Here is a 24,100-nt window from a genome sequence, read left to right as displayed (position 1 = left end):
GGCGTCCGGGGCTCAGTGGCTTCAGCATCCATTGCGTGACTTTTGGGAGAAGGCGAGAACCTGACTCAGAAGAGCCCCCACTTCACGACTACAGTCTCCCAGAGGGCCAGAGGTGGCCTGAGATCACATTGCTCGCTGGACGGAGGAGGCTGTGAGGGGCACCTCTCCAACTCTGAGAAAAAGCCCTCCCTTCCCCTGTCAGAGGGGGAAGGACCGCCCACATTGCCTAAAAAACTGGGCCGCTAAGAGGGAAGCAGTTCAGAACCCCCCCACCCCTCCTCCTCTGGGTGTCCCACTCTCTGCTCCAGCTGGCCAGCCCAACACACCGCAGGGCCTAGCGGATCTGGGACACTTGGGAAATACCCACTTGGGCCCCCTCCCAGGGAGACCGCCGGAAGGAAAGCGGGGCTCTTCACCCCCCATCTTTGCTCTGACAGCCCCCACCCCCCCGCCGTCTTCTTTTGCCCCAGTGCTCACTTCACCTCGTCTCACACCCAATTTCCCAAGAGCTCTAGAACTAGTGAAAAGTTGAGAAGTGCCAACGGAGGCGGCAAGGGGCAGGAGAGTGTGCGTGGGGTCGGGGGGGAACCTGGCAGACCCACTCACCTGCTAATCTCCCTTAAGGTATCAAACAGGACACAATTTAGCCATTGTACTTTTATTCACATCGTGTATTTTGGCATTTTCCAGAGAAGGGCAGGGAAGAGACAGGGTGGGGGAAAGACGGGCGGGAGGGCGAGGGGGATCCCCATTTCCCTCCCAGCCCTCCTTGCCTGACCACACAGGGAGCAAACACAAAGGGGGAGGGGAGGCACAGACGCCCCCTCCTGTGGAAGAGGCTGCACAAAGCTACACCCACGCGCACACACAAACAAGCCCCCCTCCACACCAGGGGCCGGCAGGATTACACAGAGAAGCAGAGCACTGTGGGTTCAAGGGGCGGGGAAAGCAACAAAGTCTCCTCACTGACAGGTGGCCAGCCCCTCCCATCCCCTTCCTGCCCTATCCCCAAAGTCTCTGGAGTGTCCCCCGCTTTGCCTGGCCATTCTCCTATGGCCTCTAGCTTCTTCCCTGCTGCTGAGGACAAAAAGAAAAAGGGAACAGAGCAGGGGTGGGGCTGAAGTCCATTCCTCAGCCCCTGTCCCGCATGCCAGATGGTCTGTCCCCTGTCCTCAGTGGTAAGGGGTCAGGGCAGGCTCTTAGCTGGCCACTCTCTGGTAGAAGTAGATGTAGCCCAGGTCCTTGGGCGGCTTCTCAGAGGCACACACTTTCTGGTCATTGTAGATCACCCATCTGGGGAAGCAGGGGAGGGAGAAGAAGGATGAACACACAGGGCATCCACTCTGCATCAGCTTAGTCTCTGACATAGCCCCTGATCTTGGTCCTGCTGATTCTGGAGCACAGGTTCCCAACATTCTCAGCCTGGGCCCCCACAACCTACAGTCTAGCTGCTACCTGCCTGAAGGGGGCATCCCGTTCTCATTCCCTACTCCAAGCCTTCAAATCCTCCAGTATCTCTACAGCCACCCCCACCCAGTCCTGCCAGGCCCCCGTCAGGTCCACAAACTTTTTCTGTAAAGGGCTGCACAGTAAATAGTTTAGGTTTTGGAGGCCATCCGGTCTCCCACACAATAACTCAATTCTCCTGTTGCAGCATGAAAACAGCCACAAATGATACATATGTGAGTTAAGTGCGGTTATGTTCATTAAAACTTTATTTCTGGGGCTCCTGGGTGGCTCAGTCAGTTAAGCGTCTGACTCTTGATTTCGGCTCAGGTCATGATCTCACAGTTCATGAGTTGGAGTCCTGTGTCCAGCTCTGCACTGACAGCACAGAGCCTGCTTGGGATTCTCTCTCTCCCTCTCTCTCTGCCCCTCCCCCCTGCTCATGCACACTCTCTCTCTCTCAAAAATAAAACTTAAAAATAAAAATAAACCCTTTATTTACAAAAGCAGGTGGCCAGATGCAGCACTTGGGCTGTAGTTTGCCGATCCCTGCTGTCAAACATTCTAAAAATGTGTGGTGTATCTGTGCCCCCCACTCAGCAGGCCTTTGCCTTCTCCTGCAAATATTCTAAGGGCTCCAAGGATGCTCCCACTCATTCTCACCACCGCTCCCCAGTTTGGAAGGTACACGGCCAGCCCCTCACCTGCCTTCCTTCTTGATGTGGCAGACATAGTGACCACACATGGTAGAGGTGCCCATGTGGCTGATGAAGGCAAAGAGCTGATACTCTAGAGAAGGGGGGTGCAGAGAAGACACTGAGAGGAATCCTTGAGCGACATCCAAAGGTACATCCAACAGCTCAAACTCAGGACGCAAGTTTCAGGGAAGGTGGGGCATGTACTGAGTCACAAGTCTGTCTCCAACTCCCAGAATCCCCCCTTCAGAAGCCATGTCAGCAGAAAGAAGCTTCTGCCCCCCCCCCCCGCCCCCCACCCCCACCAGAGTTGCCTTGGAATGAGGATCTGGTAGCTGACTGGCTAGATTCCACTGGCCTGTTTCCCAAGGACACTCACTTCCAGGGCCATCCCGGACTTTAGGTCCCACTGGTACAGACTCGGAGATGGAGTCAGCAGCCGAGCGGCCCTCCGAGATGTCCATGGCGGCTTCCGCATCCAGGTCATCAATGTGACTGAAGATCCAGTCCACAGCCCTTTCTAAACTATTGTTCTTGGAGAGGAGGGAAGCATTGCTCTTTCCAACAAGTTCGGGGCAAGAAAAGCACCAGTGAACGGCTCAGCTCCTTCACCACGGCCACCAAAGGGTGGTGCCTCAGCCCTGGCCATACCACACCGGTTGCCCTCGGTCTTGTTGACAAAAGATGGAACCTCACCCGCACCCCCTTCTTTCCCACAGGCCCCCCAGTCCTCAGCCAGGGGACAGCCCATACCGTGGCCCGAAGAGCTTTCAGGGCCTGGTCCCGGGAGAAGCCCATGGAGACGATGGTGCTCACGCAGTCTTCCGGCGGGGGGTCAGCTGCCGCACTGGTGGAGCCAGGCCCGCTGGAGCCAGGCAGGATGAGGGGGTTTGCGAAATCTGCGGGGGTTGAAGGGGTTGAAGTGTGTGGGGGAGGACGGTGGCCCTGTTCTGCCCTGCTACCCACCCCCGCCTACCTGGATCGTCCATGTGTGACATGACCCAGTTCATGGCGGCCTCAGCCCCACTGTTGCCTGTGTAGTAGACAGCTTTGCGGCAGGCGTCCATAGGGAAGCCCATCTCCACCAGCTGGATAATGACGGACTCATCCAACATGGGTGCTGTTGGGGGCAGAAGCAAGACGGTGACCCGACTCCTTGGGCCACGATCTGTTCCTTCTCCCTCCCGAAGTGCAGTCCCCCAGCCCTCTCCCAACCACCACTCCTCCCCTCCCCCCCGCCCCCGTTCCATGCATTTTTCTTCCACGGGGTGGCACCTTACTCCAGAACCTAAATGACAGCATGACGTAACATGGGTCCAGCAGTACTGAAGATACAGAACTGAGGCTAAAGATCTCCCATGGAGATCTTGCCGTTTCTCACAGAATGGGCCCTATTTCTGGAGTATGATGCCTCGCCCCACCCCCAAGCAATGAGGTAACGAAGTAGAGAGGCAGTTAGCCAGTGCTGCTGCAGTCCACACAGACAATGTGGCTGGGAGCACTCTACTCAGTCCTCACATCCATCAAAAGAGGGCAGGGGAAATTGGAAAGGGAGGACAGGAGAAAATACGAAGGACAGGGTCAAGGGGAGGCAGGCAGAGAAGACCCCCATCGGCAAAGGAGAGAGACAGGCAGGAAGAAGAGTCACTAACATGTCGGAGAGGAGAAGTGAGGGGAGCAGAAGGAGTCTTCGTCTTCGTTGCCATAGAAACCAAGGCTACCTTTGGGCTCATCCGGAGTGACCAGGGGTGGGGCAATGTCAGGCAGCTCCTCCTCTCCAGGCTGCAGCCCTGTACCCCTCAACTGGGAGATGTCTAGTTCCTCGGGCATCTCGATGGACACATCTGTAATTGGCATGGCAGGAAAAGGGTCACTTCAGCAGCTCCCTGGAGCCCTCCCTGAAAAAGCACTTTGGGAATCTCAAAGCCCTGCCCCATACCTTGGCCCTGCTCTGTAATAAGTTGCTGCTCAGAGCAGCACAAGTCTTAGGGGTCCTGGTGTAATACAATGGTGGGCCTGGGAATCCGGAGACCTGGATTCTAGTCCTAGATCTACCACACATGAGCTATGGACAAGGATAGGGGCTTCCCACATGTACAACAGGAAGACTTCCTACCTCTGCAGGCTCAACTGATCTAAGGAAATGAAGTTCAATTAGCAGCTCTCCAAGTCGGCAGGGGCTGTAAGACTCATGAGAACTGTTTCAAGATTATCTAAATGACAACATCTTCCCAAGTGTAAACGTAAAACTACGAAAATCGCTTTGAGTTGGAAATCACTGCTATGACAATCAAGTGCTTTCATAGTTTTAGTCTACGCTTTTCAAACGTGCCTTATCTTGAAACACTTAGGGTAATGTTTTCCTCCTTCAGAGGAAAGTTGGAGAAACACTCGTTTATACATGTTAAGGTCCCTTCTTTTTCTAGCATTTTCTGCTTCACCTCCCTCATTCGTCCCAGCCACCATACCCAGTTTCTTGGGCACCCAGTCCAAGCCGAAGGTGAACTTCTTGATCTGGATGACCAGATAGTCAGGGAAAGAGGCAAATCGTGTGGTCCTGGGGAAGAGAGAATGTCCTAGTACCCAAAGAATCCCAAAGTCCTCCTCTCCTGAAACCCCCACCCTGAGGTTCAGCCTCTCCCCGGTAGAAGCCCTGATGCCCAGAAGATACTCCACATTCTTATCTTGCCCTTGGCAGGCATCAGAGCATCTGCAGACAAGGAGCAGCAGAAGCCAGGGGCCTGTCAAAGGGTAGGGGGTGGGGGGTGGGGTGGAGTGGGGAATGGCTGAAATCCCTTGGAACCAAAGCACTCCTTCAGATCCCAAGCTTATGCTCATGACACAATTGGGCCCAAACTAAGTCCATTTGCTAGAAACCCAAATTCTGTCCACAACGGACACTACGTGCTTTCACCCTGACTGAGTGGACAAAAGGTGCACTAAAATGTGACCCCATACCACAAGAGAAGAGGGAGCCTCCGGCAGGGGCAGGACAAGGTAATATGGTCCATCATCTGAGTCTACTCCTGCCAGGGCCTCTTGATTCCCTCAGGGCCAGATTACCAGCCCCAACTGATGCTAGCTCTGAGAATCCAACCACAAAGGGACAGAAGGATGGGAGAGAGGCAGACAGAGTCTTTGGGATTACCCTGACATTGGCCCGAAACCTTGGGCGCAGACCAACTAGACTTACTTGACGGCTACTGATTTGGCCTGCAGGGCGGTGCTCCAAAAGTCATCCACCTGCTCAGGGGCCCCATAGGCCTCCAGGCAGGAGCTGAAGGGCACCTGGGCCCGAACCAGTTCTGGTAGTGGCAGCTTCTCCTCTTCGGCTTGCCGCTTCTTTTCCTCATACTCCAGAAGCTCCTCTGGGGACAGAATTGACAGGTGAACCCTTCAGAGGGCACTGCCTCTTTCCCTCCTTAGCCCTGCCAGACTGGCTCTCTGTCCGTGACTACTTGGGCTCCTCCACTCTCCCCAAATCCACCTGACACACATCCACATACGATCTTGCCTCTCTTCCCCAGCACAGGTCTGACAAGCAAAGGTGATCCTACCTCCCCGAGATGCCCCAGCTTCGGCCCTCCAGCTGGGGGAGCAGGGCATACTGTGGGCTCCGCTCCCATTAAGGGGCCCAAGCACTCCTACACCCTGGAGCCCCACTGCACCCAGGCCTCACTGAGGGCAACCTGCCTTTGTTAAGGGCCGCGTCCATGGGCACAGGCAGCTGCATGATGTAGTCCACTCGCTGGGTGTACTTCACCTTCTCTGTGGCCAGGCACTTGATCTTTTCCTCCACCAAGAAGCGGAACACTTCGTTAGGATTTTCAGAGCTCCGGCAATTCCTCTATGGGAAAGAGGCAGGGTGGGGAGGTCTGGGCGGCCAGGGAACGAGATGGGGGCCTGAAAGGGTCACTAGGGGCTCAGGGAGAGAGAGAGAGGAGCAGAAGGGAGTCTACCACTAGGAGGCTCTAGGGACTCAAGAGTAGAATCCTTCCCTAATTAGCTCCCCCTCTCCGACTCTGGTGTCTTCATGGCACTGGGAGACTGTGGTGGAACACGCTGGTATTTTTCTTTATAAGCAATAGGCATCTCCCTATCAGTTTCTTGGGTGCATCCTTCATTAGGCCGCAAGCTCATCCAGTGTAAGGATCACTGCTTGGCATTACTGTCCTCCCCAGGGGCAACTGCTACTCACAGGGAAGGCCCAGTGCATGCCCGCCGCCAGGTTCCAGGGGTGGGGCTGGTGGGGGCTGACAGGAAAGAATGAGCAGGAGGCAGAAGGGAGAGAACCACGGGCAGATGGAGGGACCGTGGAGTGCCCTGCCTTGCCATCTTCCCGGCCCTTACCTCCACCATGTTGATAAGGTGAAGAAAGAACTCCTGGGCATCCTGCTGCCGGTTGGTGGAGAACTCGGGGTGACCCTTGCCAATGAGGGCCTTGAACATCCGAGGGGCAATGCCATCTTGAACTTCCTAGGCACAGCCAGGGCAGCGATTCAGCTGGGGCTCAAGTAGGCCACCAAGGGGCCTTCTTTAGACATCTCCCAGACCTCAGTTTCCCCATAATTCCAGAGCCTGAAAGGGATAGAGTCCCAGACTCACCTTTTGTTCTGGCACCTGCTCCCCATCGCCTGACTCCGGTGCTGGCTTGGAATATTCTCCCGAGAGAAGGCCATGGCCCAGTTTGGCCCTGCATTGACATCCAAGAGAACCACTTAAGCTTCAGTCAACTGTTGATCGTCTGACATCTATCTGTGCCTTTTCCTCCCCAACTCAACCCCGGCATATAGACCTCAGACAACTCTCTAGAATGTGAAAAACCTGAGATTCCCCAGGAACCCAACTCAGGGCAGACAGCATGGCCAGAGGCAAACGTCCTGAACTGCTGCCCACTCCAGGTGGTCATGGAGGAGAACGAAGGCATACAGGCTGCGAGGCTGTACACAGGACCTGGCTACATACACCTGGGTGCTGAAGTCCTGGGTAGGGTCCGTCGGGGCATTCTGGAAGATCTTCTCCAGCTTGTCCACATACCTAAGAGCCAAGAGAAGGATAATTGGAGGTGCTCTGGCATGGGTTCCAAGGAAAAGGGGACTATTATCTATTAGATCGGGGGAACAAGCAACCTTCAGAGTAGGGAGTCATGTGGTTAAAACACGGGAGTCCATTTCTTTCCAGCAACCTGCCCTTCCTCCCCTTCTCAACTATGCCAGCATGCAGTGTACCCTGATGCATTTTTCCCGCCCCGGCCTCCTCCCCAGGAGTGAGCCAGGGGAAGGGAGAAAGTTGCCTGGAACAGAACGTGTCACCACATTGCTAAGTTTTCACATGTGCATCAAGTCCTTCTCAATTAGAAAGCAGGCTCACTTATGCTCAGAATCTGCCGTTTTGGTACCTTAGTGACCCAAGCCCTCCCCTCCCCCAAGTGCTACATGTCCATGTCAGGTACTCATCTGATGTCACTGGCCTCAAGTAAAGACCACCACCTCACCCTTGAGTAGTCAGGAAGCCAGGGAGAGCCCCAGGATTTGGTGTTCTGCTCCCAGTGGGGCTTGTGTGGCTGGGTGACAGTGGGGTGGTTCTAGAACTAATGGGAGAGCGCTAGCCACAGTATAACAGGAACAAAGACGGAGCTAGCACACAGAGGTACTGAGGGTGGCTGAAGGAGGAGTGTGCCTAGAGGCTGGCGTCCAGGAGGAGAGCTGCGGAGTCAGGGGTACAGGGCCAAGGGGCCAGTCATGGGGAGAGGGCACCACTCACTTCCTCTGGAAGTCGGGGATGCTGAAGAGGACCTGGACCACGGAGTTGAGGTAGCAGCTGTTACCCAGGTTCCGGATGCCCGTGTAGCCAGGCCCAAACAGGGGCTTCAGTGGCACACTCGACTCCTGGATCAGCTCCCATTCGCCAATCCGCTGGTTCATATCTATCTCCAACTCAGTCATGGTCTTGTCCGTCTGCAAGGGAAGGGACGCTTCAGACAGGGCGAGACACTCAGCCCTGAATTTTTTACACTGATCCTTCACAGGGTCCGGGACGCTACCCTGCTGGAGCTCAGAATGTGTTCAATTATGGCCTCTAACATGGAAGACGCACTAGCTATTTCCAGTCCAAGTTCCAGAAGGCCTTGAGCGATTGTCCCGGAGGCAGTTTAGTGGTCAGGCCTCTGCCTGGGGGAGAGGAAGAAATGAATGCGAGTCCCTCCACTTGAAGTGTTTTTTTCCATTCCGAAGCTGCCCCTTCTCACCCTTCAGGTCTCCGCTCCAGGTCTTCCTGCCATAAGCTACTGCAGCACCCTCTCGGTCTCTTTCACAGCGCCCTTCGGTTTGTGTTCATTCACTCATGTGCCTGAGCATGTGATTAATATCTGCCTTTCCATCTAGAGTGTAAGTCCCTGAAAGGCCACACCTGTCTTATTCACGCAGTGACTAGCACAGAGCAAGTACTCAGTAGTGGTCAATGAATGAATAATGGATTCTAGAAACCTTTTCAAAGGAAGCCCACATGTGTTGGGGACCGGGATAACCGTGGCAGCTCGCTCCAATGCGCTGCTTCAGCCTCAGGCGAGGCAGGGCCTGGCGGGCAGGGACGAGAAGAGTCTGAAGCTGCAAGGGGTCTCACCTTCTGCATCTTCAGCATGTCGATGCCGAAGTGGGACAGGTGCTCAGCCAGGTTGGGGTCCAGGACCATGTCATCCTCATCATAGGAGTACACATCTAGGGCAGGAGGCAGGGGTATCGTCAGAAGCGGTGGCTCTGGCCTGACCACCAGTCCCACTCCTTGCCCCAGGGTTGGGGGGGGAGGGGGTGGAGCGCTGGTGGGACAGAAGGATGAGCCTGTAAGGGTAACCCTCTTGGCTCCCTGACTATTGGTGAGGTCACAAGCCCTTCTGAGACTGGCTGTCAGGGAAGACGGGGTGAAAAGAGGCCAAGGGCTGGCGTTTCTTGGGGGCCCACCCCCAGGATAAGGTGCTGGGGTCAGATGGTTTGGGAAGGATACTCACTACACAGATTATCTTGGTAACCTCTAAGGAGGGGGACTCGTATTTGGGGGGTTTAGCTGAAGCTCTAGTCTCGTCTGCAACATTCTCATTGTTTATCAAGAGGAGGTATTCCCGTGCTCCCCGAGTAACGGTTAAAGCCCACTCTAGCGTGGAGGCGGCCGGAGGAGGGGAGGGAGTACCGGCTCCATCAGGTGTGATGGTGCCCAGCTTGACGGCCAGCGGGTAGTTGGTCTCTCTGTAGTGTTCCACGGCGTGGTTGTTGCCCCCGCTGCCATCGAAGTAGCGGCGGCCACAGAGAATGGAGCCGTCTGTCAGGTTGAGCCACAGGTTCTCTCTCATGTCACACTTGGAACACTTCCAGCCGCTAACCAGGAAGAAGAAAATATGCTGAACTATGGGGAGGGGGATATATGGGATTGGCCTTTCCAGTGTGAGAGCTCTCTCTGCTCCTCTCCTCTGGACGGCCCCTGGCTGAGTTCATCTCCCTCAGCGCCCCCCTCCTTAGCCTGCTCCCGATGCTCTCTCCCACCAGATCCCCCAGGAGGGTGGCCTCTTTGCCCCTGCTCTGGGGGTGGTGCCCCAAGGTGGAGGGGCCAGGCCTCACCAGGGAGGGATTCGAGCAGGGTTGTCCAGCTGCTTGAGGTTGAAGGCATGCTTAGACACCTGCCGTACTTCCCCATCCCAGGCCTGCACCTCCTGCTTGCGGGAGGCCGAGTCGGCTGACAGTAGGGCCTCCACCGCACTGGTCACCTGGGGGAAGCAGAGGGTCAGAGACGGGACCCAACCCCCCGCCCTCTAGTCCCTCTAGCCCCTCAGTCTCCAGCTTTCTCAGTGCTTGCCCAAGACGTCACTGCTCTGGACCTGCCTGCCCCAGAGTCCCCGGCAGGGCAGGAAGGCATTCGTACCCGGTCTCTGACAATGTCAGGCAGTCCCCCCAACCCATCTCGGGCAATCTCCAGGTAATCCGGCAAAATAACAATCTTCACATCCTCATCATATTCATACTTCTCCTCGCTGAGGTCAAACCCGCCTTCAACACCTGGTGAGGCAGGGAAGAAGGAGGAGGGTAGAACAGCCACCACGGGTAAATGTCCCTCCTCCCAAACGGCATCTCGTTTTGTCCCCTCCAGAGCTCTAGGGCCACTGGTCAGGCCCATTCTTTGGGGGCCTTTCGAGTGCTTCTGAGGCCAGGAAAGACCAGCTCGGGAAGAACAGGGCTGAAATGGTGCTCACCAATAGCCAGCCGGGTGGGCTTCTTTCGGGGGGGGTCTCCAGTGCCTGCTGTGGTGTCCTCCTCTTTCTGCAACAAGGCAAGAAGGGCAGGATCAGCAGTGAGTGCCAGGGAAGGGGCAAATGGGGAAGATGGACAGGATAGGGTGGGTTAATCTCAGAAGGGAGTGAAGCTAAATAAAACATGTGTGCTAAGTTTTAATGATACCAACAGAAACAGGCAAGAGGGGGAAATGCGGCCTCTGGGAGGTCAGAACAGAAGAGACAGATTCAAAATGAAGACCAGTGGGATGTGCCTGAAAGTCCCCGGGCCTTGCCCCCAGCTCCATGCCTACCGGGCGCCGGGTCCTCCGGAGGTGCAGGTAGACGCGCTGGCCCGTCTTGTTGAAATGTCTCTCCACATACTGTTTCCCAAAGCCCAGGAATGTGTTCATGCAGATGTAGAGGCCACCCTCAGACTCCTGCAGTGCAACAGGTAGGGGAGGAGACACAGGGAGGATGAAGCCTGGCTAGGTGGGGAAACCAAGACCTGGGGTCAGAAACTGGTTTCCACAAGAAAGGCTCTGTTCTCTACCACCATGTGGCTGTTGGCAAGTCATTTAGCCTTTTGGGACCTGGTACATGGCTAAGATTCTCCCCATTCTCCTATGACTTTGATACCAACCAACAAGGACACCAGGAGCTAAGCAACACCTGTCAGTCACCATTCCTCTTCCTTCTCGCTCCTTCTTTGGGCTTTGGAGCCTTCCAATCAATTGCAGAGAACTCCCTTTACGAGGCCAATGGGAATCAAATACCATGGACTTCCAGGGCCAGTGCTTACATTCAGAGGGAAAAAGGGTCCTTTCCCGGGAGAGGAAAGACCTGCATGTCAGACACTGAACCTACTCCCCACACACAACAAACCCTGCCTAATCTCCAGGATTCAGAAAACTTTCCAGACTGGAGGAGCAAAGATTCTAGCACCTGAACAATACACCCAGCTCCTGAGCCTGACAGGAAGACCAGACTTCTCCTTTACAACATCCTACTAGGTCGTCAAATCCTGGTCCATGCTGAGTCCTCTCCCTCCTCTCCTGCTAAAGCCTGGATCCAGGCTAACAGTGCCTTGTCTGGGGCTCACTGTTATACCTGGACCTGGTTCAGCAGGGACACGAAGACCAGCATTCTCCAGGCACTGCCCTGCTGCCTCCCCTCTGACCAATAACTAAATCCTGCACTGAAGTCCATCAACTGCCAACCTCAAAGCCAATCCCTCTCTAGAATAATCTAGCAATACCTGCTGAGACAACTCAAACACATATAACGCAGGGAGAAAACAGGGAGAGAAGGGTCCACCCTAAATCACAGCTAAGGAGGGAGGATGAGCTTCTCAAACACTGAGCAAGTCTCCCAGTGTCTTTGTGAATAGTGATGGATAAGGTAGAGGAGGTAACTGGAGAAAACAACAGTCTTCCTTCAGATCCAAACAACGACAGGCATCTTCTTCCTCGAATAAATGCCTCAGTGGCCTTGAAAAATTCTCTGCTGCGATATGAAAAATAGGGCACCGTCTAAGGCAGTTCTTGGTCCCATAGATTGCTCTGTACCACTCCCTAGAACAGTGTGGATTACAATGTTCATGGGCAAATGGAGCATTTTTCATCACAGGGGTCAAACAAGCTTTCTACCATAAACTGAATTTGAAGATAATCAAACATGCTGGAAGTTGGTCAGGAAAGCAACAAGGCCACATTGGAGATCTCTTGACTTGGGATAAAAGAAGCAAAGTATAATAAGCTTACAAAAACACCATTTGGATTATTCGAAGCACTTCCTAAGGAGAGGCAGACAGGAGTGTGAAGAGGGAGCCACTGACTTCTACCATCTGTTGGTAATTAAGAGAAACCTTTCTCTCCTGAGAAAGACAGGACCAAGCCATGCACTTGATGAACTAGATGGCATGCAGGAGCTCTGCAGTAACCAAACTCCTCTGCTGGAAATAAAAATGCTGGGTTTCCCCAAGTCTTGGGAGCCCTGGAGCTCTGCTCTGAGCAGTCAGTCCTCTTTTGGCTCTGCCAAAGCCAGACTCCAGAGAAGCAGCAAACCAAGCAAACCACAAATCACAGTGATGATCCTGAACTGGGCCTTAGATCATGCTGCTATACTCAGCACTTGCGATGCATTAATGAAGCCTTTCCACTCTGACTTGCAGTTTTCCCTGCCACGAGCTGGTCTGGCTGAACACCCTGGGCAGGGCCCAGCGACCGCTTGACGGGAGGGGTGGTAAGGGGGGCGGATCCCAACCAGGCTGCTGTTGCCTTCTCAGCTCAGGCTCTGGCCAGGCCAAAGGCTAGTCTCTGCTTGACGGTGACACAGGAAGGCAGAACTGCAGGAAGGGAGGTTCCGGGTGGAGCCTACAAAACGTGAAGCATGGTGTGGGTGGAGGCTTTGTCTAACCAGTCAAGAGTGGGAGCGGGATGGGAAAAGGGTCTTAGTATCCTCCACGAAAGACACCGTCTCCCTGGGAATACTTTTAAAAGGGTTCCCTGTACTCTCTGTGATGGGCGGGAAAAGGGGGGCTGCGGCCATAGTTCACCTCAAAGGAGAAACGACTAGAGCTTTCCTCCCTTCTTTCCTCTCCTCCCTACCACCAATGACCCACCTCCCCGCCCCCTGTCCACATTAACCATGGGTGGAGTCTAAGTCGGCCTTTCTCAGAACCGCCCTTCTTCATGGTCACTTCCAGACTACTAGGCGCCCAGGAACTGCAATCCCCACCCTCCAACCCAAACCCCGGCCCAGAACAGTGCAGGGTCGCCCCATCCCTCCCACACGAGACTACAAAACCCGGAGAGCCGCGCGCGGCAGGCAAGGCCAACTCCCAGGCTTTCGCAGGGGTCCACTTGGGGGATGTAGTCCAGCGAGAGGGATGCGCCTCTACCTTGGAACGGCAATGAGGGGAGTGAGCGACTACGATCCCCACAGTGCTCCACGAGACGGGGAACGGGTGGGGCGGACGCGGAGGCTTCCGGGAGCGGTAGTCACACGACAGCGCCAGCTAATTAAAAGCAACGGCAGGGAGGAGCGTGGGAGACTACAAGTCCCATGGTGCATCGCAGGGAGGCGGTAGCCCAAGCCTTGCAGGCCCCGGCAGAATGACCAGGGCGATGGAAGGAAGTCGTGCTCGCTGCGGGCGTGGGGAATGGGCTTACCGGTGTGTCGAAGGAGAAGGCGCACTCGTCTTTGTGGACCCGGTCTCCAGCCTTAGGAACCCGGATCGTCGGTAATACTGACAGCAGCGCCTCCTCACTCAGCTCCGCCATGACACCGGCAGCAGCTCCTCCACACACAGCGGCTCCCACCGTTCCCAGTCCCCCACCCCCTAGTCTGGCCGTCCAATGAGCACTACTCGTTAGGTGCATGCGCTAAAAGGAGGACGCGCGAGAATGGCAGTTGGACGCAGCCTGCCTACTAGTGCTCCGCCCTCTGCCCTACTCTTGAGTAACGCCAATGAAAAGCGCTTCTAATGCAACCGATGGTCGGAAGAACCAATCCCACTCTTCCAGGGCAGAGCGCATGTAGAGCAGCGAGGTGGGTCCGGGAGTTTTGGACGCTTGTACTCTGGGACCCTTACAGTCCTTTCGCGTGCCTTCTATCAGAGCAGAAACTGACGGTTGTTTAAACCAATCAATCCCAGAAACTTTCCTGGGTCTTGTCCAATCGGAAAATAGAAGGGCAGTTGTAGTCTTTTTATTTGAAAAGGGGCTGTCCAATGAGGCGGAGTTTGAGAGGGTTAGTGTCGAGTGATTGATAACTCCGTCGACCAATACGGATTACCATCTCGCCTCAGAAAAACCTTCATAACTACAGCGCCAGCCAGTTATGTACATAATAGCGTCATAATTCATGATTCTATTTTTTAAATAAAATAATTTGGTTCTGAAACTGGAGGTCTGAAAACCGAAGACTGGCACTCCTCAGAGTCTCACGATGGACAACTCGCAGCCGGTGGTGGAACAAAAGTCCCGTATTCGGGGAGGTGTCACCCCTGAGCAAGCCAGGCCGCTGCTCATTGGCCCCACTGTCCTCATGACAGACGTCCTCCGAGCCCAATGGCCTCCTCACAGGAGGCGGGTCTCATATAGGGGGCCTATTGGCGTCTGCGTCGGCTCAACCAATAGAGTCAAGGCAGGGGGCGTGGCGGGAGGTTTGAAACTCGGCGTCGGGAGTTGAGGCTCGAGCTTCTGTGCATCCCAAAGAGGAATTGGGGCCCGGTAAGTGATTGGAATAAATTAATAAGTTAGAGGGCCCAGCAGGCTCGCAAGGAGCTGGCTTGTCAGCTGCAACAGTCGTTGTTTCCACAGAGGCCTCTGGCCCAGCGGCGGGGAGGTTCCTGAGCTGGGAGCAGGGAAGATCGGGTGGTCTGGAGGCAAGAGATCGGACGCGGTCGCGGTAATGGCTGAGACCTGAGTCATTTCTCACAGGCGTCCCCTCCTCGCCCCGGGCCGGGCCCCGCCCCACCTTCTTTCTCCTGGTTGAGATGGGCTCAGCCAAGAGCTCCCCGGTCACTCCGGCGCGGCCTCCGCCGCACAACAAGCTTCTGGCTCGAGTGGCGGACCCCCGTTCACCTAGTGCCGGCATCTTGCGCACTCCCATCCAGGTACTCTGGGGCGGAGAGGCGGGGAGGGACGGGGGCAGAGTCTGAATTCTTGGGCCTCTGCCTAACCTGATTCTGAGAAAGCCCTCACACCCTCCTCCTCCCTCTAATTTGACACCTTATTTTCCACTTTCTTAATCCGGTTGGGGTAGGCTGAATGCCTGAGGGCCCTGGCAATACCTGCCTGGAATATCAGCCTGGGGCTAGAGACCTGGGAGGGAAGAAGAGTCGGGGTCCAGACTTGTTTTAGCTTTTGGTTCTGCCAGGTGGAGAGCTCTCCACAGCCAACCCTACCAGCAGGGGAGCAGTTGGAGTGTCCTAATGAGGCCCAAGACTCAGATCCCCGCTCTCCTACCCTTGGCATTGCACGGACACCTATGAAGACCAGCAGCGGAGGTAAATGGTGGGCCCAGGGAATTTTGGTAAGGCTGTCACCTAGCACCCTTGGGTTGGGCCAATGAAGCCATTTGCCCAGAGCTCCTGCTCAAAGGAGCCTCCATTCTTTTGATTGAGCCAATCTCACTCTTCTCTCAACATGTTCTCCCTCGATTTCTCTCTTCCCAATCAATCCCTCACCCACTAGAGCCTGAGTCCTAAAGTTCCTGTATGTATTCTTCTTGCTGAATGATTTGTATCATAGGGTCACTATCTCACTTGACTTCTGTTTAGAGCCCCCAAGCCCACTGGCGAAACAGCTGAATGAAGTCTTTGAGAAAGAAGCCTCCAAATTGAATCTTCCTCCAGAGCTTGTTCTGCCCCTAGAGGCAACTTCACCTTCCGAATTGAACTTGCCTCTGGGCACCCAGTTTTCCCTTGAGGACCGGATGCCACTCTGGAGCCAGACTGAGCTCCCCTCCAAGCAGGTGTCCTCCAAGGAGGAAGCAGGACAGCCCTCACAACCCCCCACGGCCAGCCAGGGCTCAGACAAGCCCTTAAGAGACCCTGAGACTCCCCGATCTTCAGGTACAGAACCTAAGGGCAAGGATAGGGAAGAGAAATTGGGATAATGTCCACGGATGAGTGTAGGAGGAATAAACTGTAAACCCCTAATTTGGGTTTTGGCTTTAACTCCTTACCCACCCTAGGTTCTAAGCACAATAGACGGAAAGGAAATGGCAAGGTACTAGGGAGATCTCCCCTCACCATCCTACAGGATGACAACTCCCCCGGAACTCTGACACCACGACAGGTAAAAGGAGAGAGGGTGAAAGCTGTTACTAGGAACCCCAGGATAGAGAGGTAGAGGGTGGGAGTCCTTTCTACCCAATCTTCCCTGTCCTGAACAACCCCCCTCCCTCCTCCAACTCACACACTGCTTTTGGCAGGGTAAGCGGCCTCCTCCCCTGAGTGAAAATGCTAGGGCACTAAAGGAAGGGGCCATTCTGGGAACTGGACGACTTCTGGAAACCGGAGGCCGAGTGTGGGAGCAGGGCCAGGACCAGGACAAGGAAAATCAGCACTTTCCAAACTTGGTGGAGAACTAGGCCGTGCGTGGCCCCAGCACCGGGTTCACCAGGAGCCTGGTGATGTTGTGTCCTCACAGCCCCTTCTTTCCCTGGGAGACTGGAAAGGCTCGTTGTCTTCCACTCCCCCTAAACTACCAACTCGGGGGACCGAGCACTTTCTTAGGCTTTATTTGTGTCTCGTGTGTTTCTTGTATATTAAAGAAAGTGATTTTAAATTATGCTTTTAAGTGTTATGCCTAAACCTTGTGCTGGGCTTCTGTATGTAGAAAAGCAGCCTGGGAAACTTGCGTTCCCTGTCCTCCAGGCCTCTTCTACACACTTCCCTTAAATCCTAGTGTTCCCCCGGGGCTCTTTCCTTGGCCTTTTCCTCTTGCTCTCTCTAGGTGTTCACTTCTAGGGTTTAGGTATCACTTTCTTATATTCTAGTAACTTCCAGATCTCTCTATCTAACCCTGACCTTTATCCAGGTGCCCCAGGCACTTCACAGGTAATTTGTCTACAGTTGAATTTGTAATCCGCCCTCCCCCCACCCCTGCCACCCCCAAAGCTATTCTTCATCCCCTGCTCTCTATCCCTGTAAATAATAACCACGTTATCCACCCAGTTGCCCAAACCTGAACCTTGGCCATTATCTTGAATCCTTCCCTCTTAACATCCCATATCCTGGCACTTGGCATTCAATCCTGGTGATTCTGTATTCTTTAACCTCTTCCCCATCCCTTTCCCTGCCCCCTGTCCTATGGCTCTTGCATTTCTTGCCATCTACCTCCTGCCTTGTTTCTAGCCAGTCTCGACTCTCACCTTTTCATCAACCTACACCGCTGCTAGGGCAACCTTTCTTTTTCTTTTCTTTTTTTTTTTTTTAGTTTTCTTTTTTTTTTTTTAAGTGGTATTTATTTATTTTGAGAGACAGAGCGTGAGCAGGGGAGGGGCAGAGGGAGGGAGAGAGGGAGAATCCCAAGCAGGCTCCTCGCTGTCAGCACAGAGCCTGATGTGGGCCTCGAACTCACAAAATGTGAGATCACGACCTGAGCTGAAATCAGGAGTCGACCGCTTAACCGACTGAGCCACCCAGGCCCCCGAGGGGTGACCTTTCTGAGAAGCACGTGACCGTGAAACTACTCTGCTCAAAACTCTTCAGTTGTTTCCCATTGCCCTTAGGATAAAGTCTACACCCTAGCCTGGCATTCAGGGTCTTTTATAACCCCATTCCTTCTCAACATAACCTTCCTGTAGAGACGCACCATAGGCAGGTTGTAGTGAACCATTGTGTGTATGCTCCCCCAGCCACCTGGTGAGCACCTTCTCCACCTGACCTGTCTCAGGCCTTCTCTGTGAGGCTTGGGCTTCTGCCTCCACCCTACTCTGCCCACAAGCTGTCTTGTACCCAACCTTCATCCCTGCACCTATAATGTTTTATTACTTGAGTTAGACCTGCATCTTTTTGGAACAGAAGTGGGGCAGAAGCCAGACATCCCAGACATCCCAGGCCTGTACACTTTATTGCAGGTGCTTTATGAGAGAAATAAAGAAGGTAGAAAAGGGAGAGATCATGAAGGAGACAAGGGACAGGATCTTAGTGGTGCCAGAGCCATAGTCACAGGGCTGAGTGCTCTCTGCCACCCAGATCTGGATAAAGGTAGTGGCTCTTGGGGGAGGAATTCTAGGGCCTGGGGCCTCAGACTGGAAGCCTGTTAGGCTTGCCAAGGGCTGGGGAGGGGTCAGTTGTCCCTGCTTATTAAGGGAGAAGCTGCAGGACCGTGGAGAGGGGAGACCATGGGAGGAGATGGGGCAGTTCTTTGCCCCCGTGTCCCTGATAATGCCTCCCAAAGGCAGACTCCCCATTTTTCCCCACCGCCCTCAAGGGACAAAGCTGGGTGGGAATGGCAGCTAGGGTATGGAAGAGAAAACTTAAAGAAACCTTAGAAAAAAATTGGGCAGGGGAGGGGCAGCTGAGTGTCTTCGTGGCCTTTTACCTCCCCTCCTCCAGCCTCCTTAGTTCCAGACTTTGAGGAAGCTGTCCCAGGAGCCGGTGGCCACAGCCATCCCGTCAGCTGTGACCCCCAGGCAGCTGACCCTGTTGTCGTGGCCAGAGAGGACGCCTGAGAAAGAGGGAGAGGAGTCAGCCTGCTTTGGCAGACAGTTCATGTGCACATGTAGGAATTCTAGGTTAGACTGGCCATGGACTCTGAGCCCCTGGTGGGGACTGAAAGAGGATTAGCCCTAAGGGGCAGGATTTCTCTCAAGGCCAATGTCTGTGGAGGGTGGGCGGGGTGCGGGGCAGGGAGGGACAGGAGAAGGCTGGCCGTGTCAGTGTGCTGTGAAAAAAGCCAGGGGCACCTTGATGGGCCCTAGAAAATGGGGAGGTAGCTCTTTAGTCTCATTACTATGTTTCCAAATAAAGAGACTGAGGCCCAGAGAGAAGTGACTTGCCCGAGGGCCCTGAGAGCCTAAGGGACAGAATTCAGATTTGGATCCTGACCCTCTGGCCAGTGTTGTTTTCATTCAGCACGTGGCCTCTCCCAAGAGAAGAAGCCACCCCATCTGATTCAACTTCAGACCAGGGTGGTCCTAGATAAAGCCCCTAGGTTGGGGTCAGGGCCCTCAGGTCACTCTAGACCTCCCTGATGGGGCTTCTTGCAGTTTCCTGAGATTGCCCTTTCCTTCAGTGGATGCCCCTGAAACTGCAGAGGCCCTGGAAATCCAGAAGTGACTGGACATTCAAGGTTCACAGGTCTGGGGTGACACAGAAGCTCCTTTCATGGGAAGCAGCTATCTCATTAGGTGGTGGAGAAGGGCCACTAGAGAAGATGGCCCTAGATTGGGAGCCAAGGGGGACTAGATTCTAGGGATAGAGCTCAGAGTCATCCAGGAATTAGGGAACAGTGGTGAGAGGGTCCCAAGGAAGGGAGCTAGTAGGAAGGTCCTTCCAGCTGAGATGGCAGAAGTGTGGGGGGGTGGGGGCGGCCCTTACCTACACGCTCGCCCTTCATGGAGTCCCAGATGTTGCAGTTGAAGTCATCATAGCCTGCGAAGAGCAGGCGGCCGCTGAGGGAAAAGGCCACAGATGTGATGCCACAGATGATGCTCTCGTGGGAGTAGGCAGTCAGCTCCTGATCTGCCCGCAGGTCAAACAGGCGGCAGGAGGCGTCGTCTGAGCCTGTGCAGATGGCCTCTCCGTTGGGGAAGAACTGAGGGTACAGGTGGCAAGGGGGTCAGGACTCAGACCTGGGCAGCCCGCTACCTCTCCTGCTCTCTCCCTGGCTCCCGCCCTGGTGGCTCCAGAACAGGCTCTTTCCCTCAGCCTCTCTGCCTATCCGTCCCCCAGCGCTCTTCACCGCTGACATTTATCCCACGCCAGCCACATGCCAGCGGCTCCCCTACACCCTTCACCTGCCCCTCACTACAGCGCAGCAGGCAGGCTTTATTTCCACATTGCAGGCGAGAGCCTGAGGCTGAGGGAGGGCGGGCAGCTTGCCCAGGGTCACATGGCTAGAAGGGCGGCGGCTGTCCCAGACTCCAGGCTCCAGGCTGGATCAGAGCGTGGAAGTACGGGGCCAAGTGCAAATGCATGACCTGAATCTCATCACGATGAAATGTCAGATAAACTCAAACGGACGGAAAGCCTAAAGAAAACTGGTTTGTACTCTTCAAAAATGTCAGTGTCACGAAAGACAAAAGTAGAAAAAAAGTTCCAGTTTAAAGGTAACTGAAAAGATATGGCAAGGAAATGCAATACACATCCCTGGACAGAAACGAAACAAAGCCAAACCGTTGCTATTATTTTTGGGATAACTGGTGAAATTTGAATATAGACGATAGACTATATCATGTCAATGTTAAATCTGATTTTAAGAAGTATACTGTGGCTACAGAAGAAAATGGCCTTGTTTTTAGGAAACATGCACTGAAGTATTTAAGGGGTAAAGAGTCATGATAATCTGCAACTTGCTCTCAAAAGACCGAGGGGAAAAAACTAATAAAATGTATCTGTAGCCACATCTAGGTGTATGTGTCTGTCTGTCTTTCCATGCTTCCTTCCCTCCCTCTATGGAGAGAGAACGATAGAGCAAATGTGGTAAAATGTTAGCAGTGAATCCCGGTGAAGGGTAGACGGGAACTTTTTTGGTTACTCTGGAAACTTCTGTAAGGTGAACTTATGGCAAAGAGGAAAGTTAAAAAAGAAAGGGGTAGGGAGCTTGGGCCGGGATGAAGGATGCATGTGTTGGGTGTGGTGAGGGGTTCCCGGGAGCTGGGGTGCAGAGCGGGGCTCACGCAGATGGCGTTGATGTCCGACTCATGGCCAGTGAATGTCTGCCGACAGGTTCCCTCCCGCACGTCCCAGAGCTTGGCGCTGGCGTCACAGGCCCCCGAAATGAAGAGTTTGAAGTCAGGAGAGACGGCCAGACTCATGCAGTCCCCTGTGTGTCCCACAAACACAGTCTTCTGCTGCCCAGTCTCGATGTCCCACAGAGCACTGCCGGAGGAGAGGAAGCTGTCACACTGTCACAGAAAGGCCAGGACAGAGCTGCGCCCCAAGCCCCGGCACCCACGGTGTTCTGTCCTCACCAAGTGGTGTCCCCGGAGCTGGTCACAATGTTGTTGTCGTCCAGGAAGCGGCAGCAAGACAGATAACCTGGGGGTGGTCAAGACAGTGCCCTGGCTGCAGGCCCACAGCACCCTGGTGCTGGGGCTTCCCTGGGCTTCTCGCAACAGGGACTGGAAGAGAGGGTCTGTCTCCCACTTACCTGTGTGAGCAGACAGCTCCCGGCTGACCTTGACATTGCCCTCACGGGATTTGAGGCTGTAGATGGAGCACATGTTGTCCAGCCCCCCACATGCCACAAAGTTCCCTGACGGGGCATAGGCACAGGTCATAACCCAGGAAGAGCGCAGGGGGATGGCATGCACCTGTGGGAGGGTGGGCAGAGGCAGGACCTGAGCAGAGCTCCCAGGTGGGGAGGGCAGGGGAGGGTAGGCACAATGAATGCCCCAAAGGAAGGACAGGGGGATGGAGGGGTGGGGGGCAGCTACCTTATTGGTGGTATAGGTGTCCCACACGATCAGCTTCCCGTCTTGCGAGGCACTTACGAGCAGCCTGGGCAGAGAGCACCCCACGTCACCCAAGCCTCTCCTTCCTGCCTCCCCGCCCCCAACCTCTGGGTGCCTCTCAAGTCTCACTTGGAGTCGGTAGCCCAGTGCATGGCATAGATCTTGGCCAGGTGTCCCCTTAACGTCCGCCTTGTCCTCATCTGGACTCTCCCCACGACCTCTAGGCCAGACACCAGCTGTAGAAAAGGGGGCACTAGAAATCAGGGTGAGTAGAACACCTACCTAGATGTCAGTGTCGCAACCACTGATCTGCACAAGTTTCTGTTCTGTGCCAGGCTCTGGGTCAGGCCTCCAGCCTTAGAGAAATAAGTCTTTGCCTTGGAGTGGCTTCAATTGATGTGGGAGAGACCATGCATGGCTAGCGGCACGTCGCTAGGTGTTTGACAAGCACCTCTCCAGTGCGGGGTGGGGGAGGAGGAGACAAGAGAGAATGATTTCTGGCATGTAAATAGTCCCACCTTGACCAGTTTCAAGCTGCCAGTGTGAAGTCACCAAACACGGACTTGGGAAGAGACGCACACATTCGCGGTCCCAAGCCACTGGGAGCTGGGTCCCATACAACACCTACAGCATGGTTATCTCTTTCCCTGGGCACCCAGGGCAGCCCTATGACCCTGAACAGCACCTCCTGAAATTTGTGGTCCTATGTCTCTTAAACTCTATCCAGCTTCTAGACTTAGGCTCAGGCTCGAGTCAGTGGCCTTGACCTGTCATTTACTTGCTTTGGTATCTTGGGCAAGTTACTCGCCCTCTCTGATCCTGTTTCCTCATCTGCAAAATGAGGTTTGTAGCATCAACTCATGGTGTCGTCGTGAAAATTAAACGCAGTTACGTATCTAAGCAACTTAGCCCAGTGTTTGGCTCACGGCAAGTGTTCAGTAAATGTTCCCTCTTACTATTAACATATTTAATCCAATATAAGGTGCCACCAACTCCTAGAAGCACCAGGCATCTAGGTATCACTGAGAAAGAAAACATGTTGCCCATTATAAATGTAAGGCATCATCTATTTTTGGACGCATCTTGATCTCAGAGATGTCACAATGTGAAAAGATGTGCCCTTAGAATTGGTGAAGGACACGATTAGAAAACTAGTAACTGGTCTATAAGGGCTTTGTGATTTGCAAAGCACCGTCCCTCTCCTCATCCTCACCACCCTGTGAGAGCATGTGATCATTCTTGTGTTATGGGTGAGGATAGGGACATCATCTGCATTCTTAGCTTCCAGTAAGGGGCCGGCCCACAGCAGATCTCACTAAATGTTTGTTGAATGAATTAATCAATGTGGTTCCTCATTCTAGGGACACGCTGTACTAAAGCTTGGGCACCAGGGAGCTTCCCTCCCCTCCCCTGCCGTGCCCTCCAGCCCTGCCTTAGCGGGTAGGACAGGAGGTCTCACCTCTGCCAGAGTAATGTCAGCACAGGCTTTCCGGGCATCCTGGGGAGGGGGCAGGTGGAGAAGCAGACATCAGGGGAGCATCAACACAAGGTGAGGGTAGTGGGTGCATGAGCCTCTGAGGTAGGTGGGCTTCGGGGCTCTAGGGTTTGGGGGACATCTCAAATTTGAGATCCACGTTCAGAAAGTCTCTGGCCACTTCCAGGTCAGGGGTCTCTAAGGTGTCACTCAAGAGTAAATCCAGCCCCCTTCCCCCACCCCATCCACACTCCCTCGTGTCCCCGGTTCCATGTTTTCTGGGGTCCCCCTGTGGAAGGGCTCTGGGGTTACGGCAATCTGCTTCTTGAGCTGCTCCGCTTCCTGCCTCAGCTGCTCCATTTCCCCCATGGCTGATAGGTTGAGGGGTAGCTCCGGCTCCTGTCGGGAACAAGGGGTAAGCATGGGGGGGGGGTCCCCACCAGGCCACGTTTCTGTCCTTTCCCCCGCACCTGACTCAGGGGCTGGAACCCACTACAAGAAATTGAGAGACGACTGGGTGGCCTGCACCACCGCCCCACCAACCCCTTCATGTTTGGAGCCCTGCACAGCCAAGCCCAGCCCTGCCCGAGCCCTCCCTGCAGCCCCCAGCCCCAGACAGCCGAGCCAGGCCAGCCCCCTCTTACTTGGACTCTGACTGGACCTCTCCCAGGTTTCCAGGCGCTTCCTCACTCCCTCAGCTGCGACGCCAACCCGTCACCTGCCCCGGCTCTGCTGCCAGAGGAGCTGGCCTGGCCTGGCCCCAACTCTGGGGGGGGGGGGTCAGGGGGAGCACTGACAGAGAAGGGTAGGGCAACGACAACGACGACGTCAGGCAAATGAAATCAGCTGGCAACAGTGTGGGGAGAGGGCAGGAAGGGAGGTGTGCGGCTTCCAGAGAGACTTGGGCCCAGCCTGGGGCGGTGGGTAGGTGGCAACAGGGATGTGGGGCTATAGAGAGGAGCAGTCCCTCACAAGCCCTGGAGGGAAGAGGGGCTGAGGGGTGCTTCCTGGGCCAGTCTCCCTGTAGGCAGAGATAAGAGCATCAGGCCCCATGGGATTAGAGCAAAGCTGTGAGGATTAAAATTTGGGGTTTGG

General features: G+C 54.6%; 3 protein-coding genes across 8 annotated transcripts; 1 reads left to right on the top strand and 2 right to left on the bottom strand.

Moving 5' to 3' along the window:
- Positions 1–642: 642 nt before the first annotated feature.
- On the bottom strand, positions 643–13,778 carry LOC125917989 (ubiquitin carboxyl-terminal hydrolase 5). Of its 2 annotated transcripts, none has more exons than XM_049624048.1 (20): positions 13,569–13,778; positions 10,710–10,835; positions 10,378–10,444; positions 10,050–10,183; positions 9,749–9,894; positions 9,324–9,508; positions 8,763–8,857; positions 7,905–8,098; positions 7,107–7,178; positions 6,747–6,834; positions 6,492–6,617; positions 5,835–5,988; positions 5,335–5,509; positions 4,610–4,698; positions 3,794–3,985; positions 3,118–3,261; positions 2,895–3,040; positions 2,521–2,674; positions 2,151–2,235; positions 643–1,293 (listed from the first exon to the last, which is right to left on the bottom strand). In XM_049624048.1, exons 1-20 carry the CDS (start codon positions 13,776–13,778, stop codon positions 1,200–1,202), a joined length of 2,676 nt encoding a protein of 891 aa, XP_049480005.1. In that variant the 3' UTR covers positions 643–1,199. The 2 variants fall into 2 exon arrangements, with proteins under 2 accessions (XP_049480005.1, XP_049480006.1); XM_049624049.1 differs by having other exon boundaries at positions 3,863–3,985.
- A 44-nt stretch (positions 13,779–13,822) lies between these two features.
- LOC125917991 (cell division cycle-associated protein 3-like) lies at positions 13,823–16,697 on the top strand. 5 transcript variants are annotated; one of them, XM_049624051.1, is made up of 6 exons: positions 13,840–13,947; positions 14,841–15,016; positions 15,280–15,409; positions 15,683–15,976; positions 16,099–16,202; positions 16,339–16,697. In XM_049624051.1, the coding sequence occupies exons 2-6, from the start codon at positions 14,897–14,899 to the stop codon at positions 16,495–16,497; spliced, it is 807 nt and encodes a 268-aa protein (XP_049480008.1). In that variant the 5' UTR covers positions 13,840–13,947; positions 14,841–14,896; the 3' UTR covers positions 16,498–16,697. The 5 variants fall into 5 exon arrangements, with proteins under 5 accessions (XP_049480012.1, XP_049480008.1, XP_049480009.1 ...); XM_049624052.1 differs by having other exon boundaries at positions 14,721–15,016; XM_049624053.1 differs by lacking the exon at positions 13,840–13,947 and adding an exon at positions 13,969–14,630.
- A 1,505-nt stretch (positions 16,698–18,202) lies between these two features.
- LOC125917990 (guanine nucleotide-binding protein G(I)/G(S)/G(T) subunit beta-3) lies at positions 18,203–24,072 on the bottom strand. The gene is made up of 9 exons (XM_049624050.1): positions 23,650–24,072; positions 22,991–23,404; positions 21,661–21,767; positions 21,514–21,577; positions 21,228–21,390; positions 21,049–21,115; positions 20,755–20,956; positions 19,454–19,670; positions 18,203–18,581 (listed from the first exon to the last, which is right to left on the bottom strand). Exons 3-9 carry the CDS (start codon positions 21,729–21,731, stop codon positions 18,475–18,477), a joined length of 891 nt encoding a protein of 296 aa, XP_049480007.1. The 5' UTR covers positions 21,732–21,767; positions 22,991–23,404; positions 23,650–24,072; the 3' UTR covers positions 18,203–18,474.
- Between the last annotated feature and the right edge of the window lie 28 nt (positions 24,073–24,100).

Source organism: Panthera uncia, unplaced genomic scaffold (genome assembly GCF_023721935.1).
Source record: "Panthera uncia isolate 11264 unplaced genomic scaffold, Puncia_PCG_1.0 HiC_scaffold_354, whole genome shotgun sequence".
Taxonomy (NCBI): Eukaryota; Metazoa; Chordata; class Mammalia; order Carnivora; family Felidae; genus Panthera; species Panthera uncia.
The sequence above is the reverse complement of the archived record's forward strand: the minus strand, read 5'-3'. Positions and strand labels throughout refer to the sequence as shown.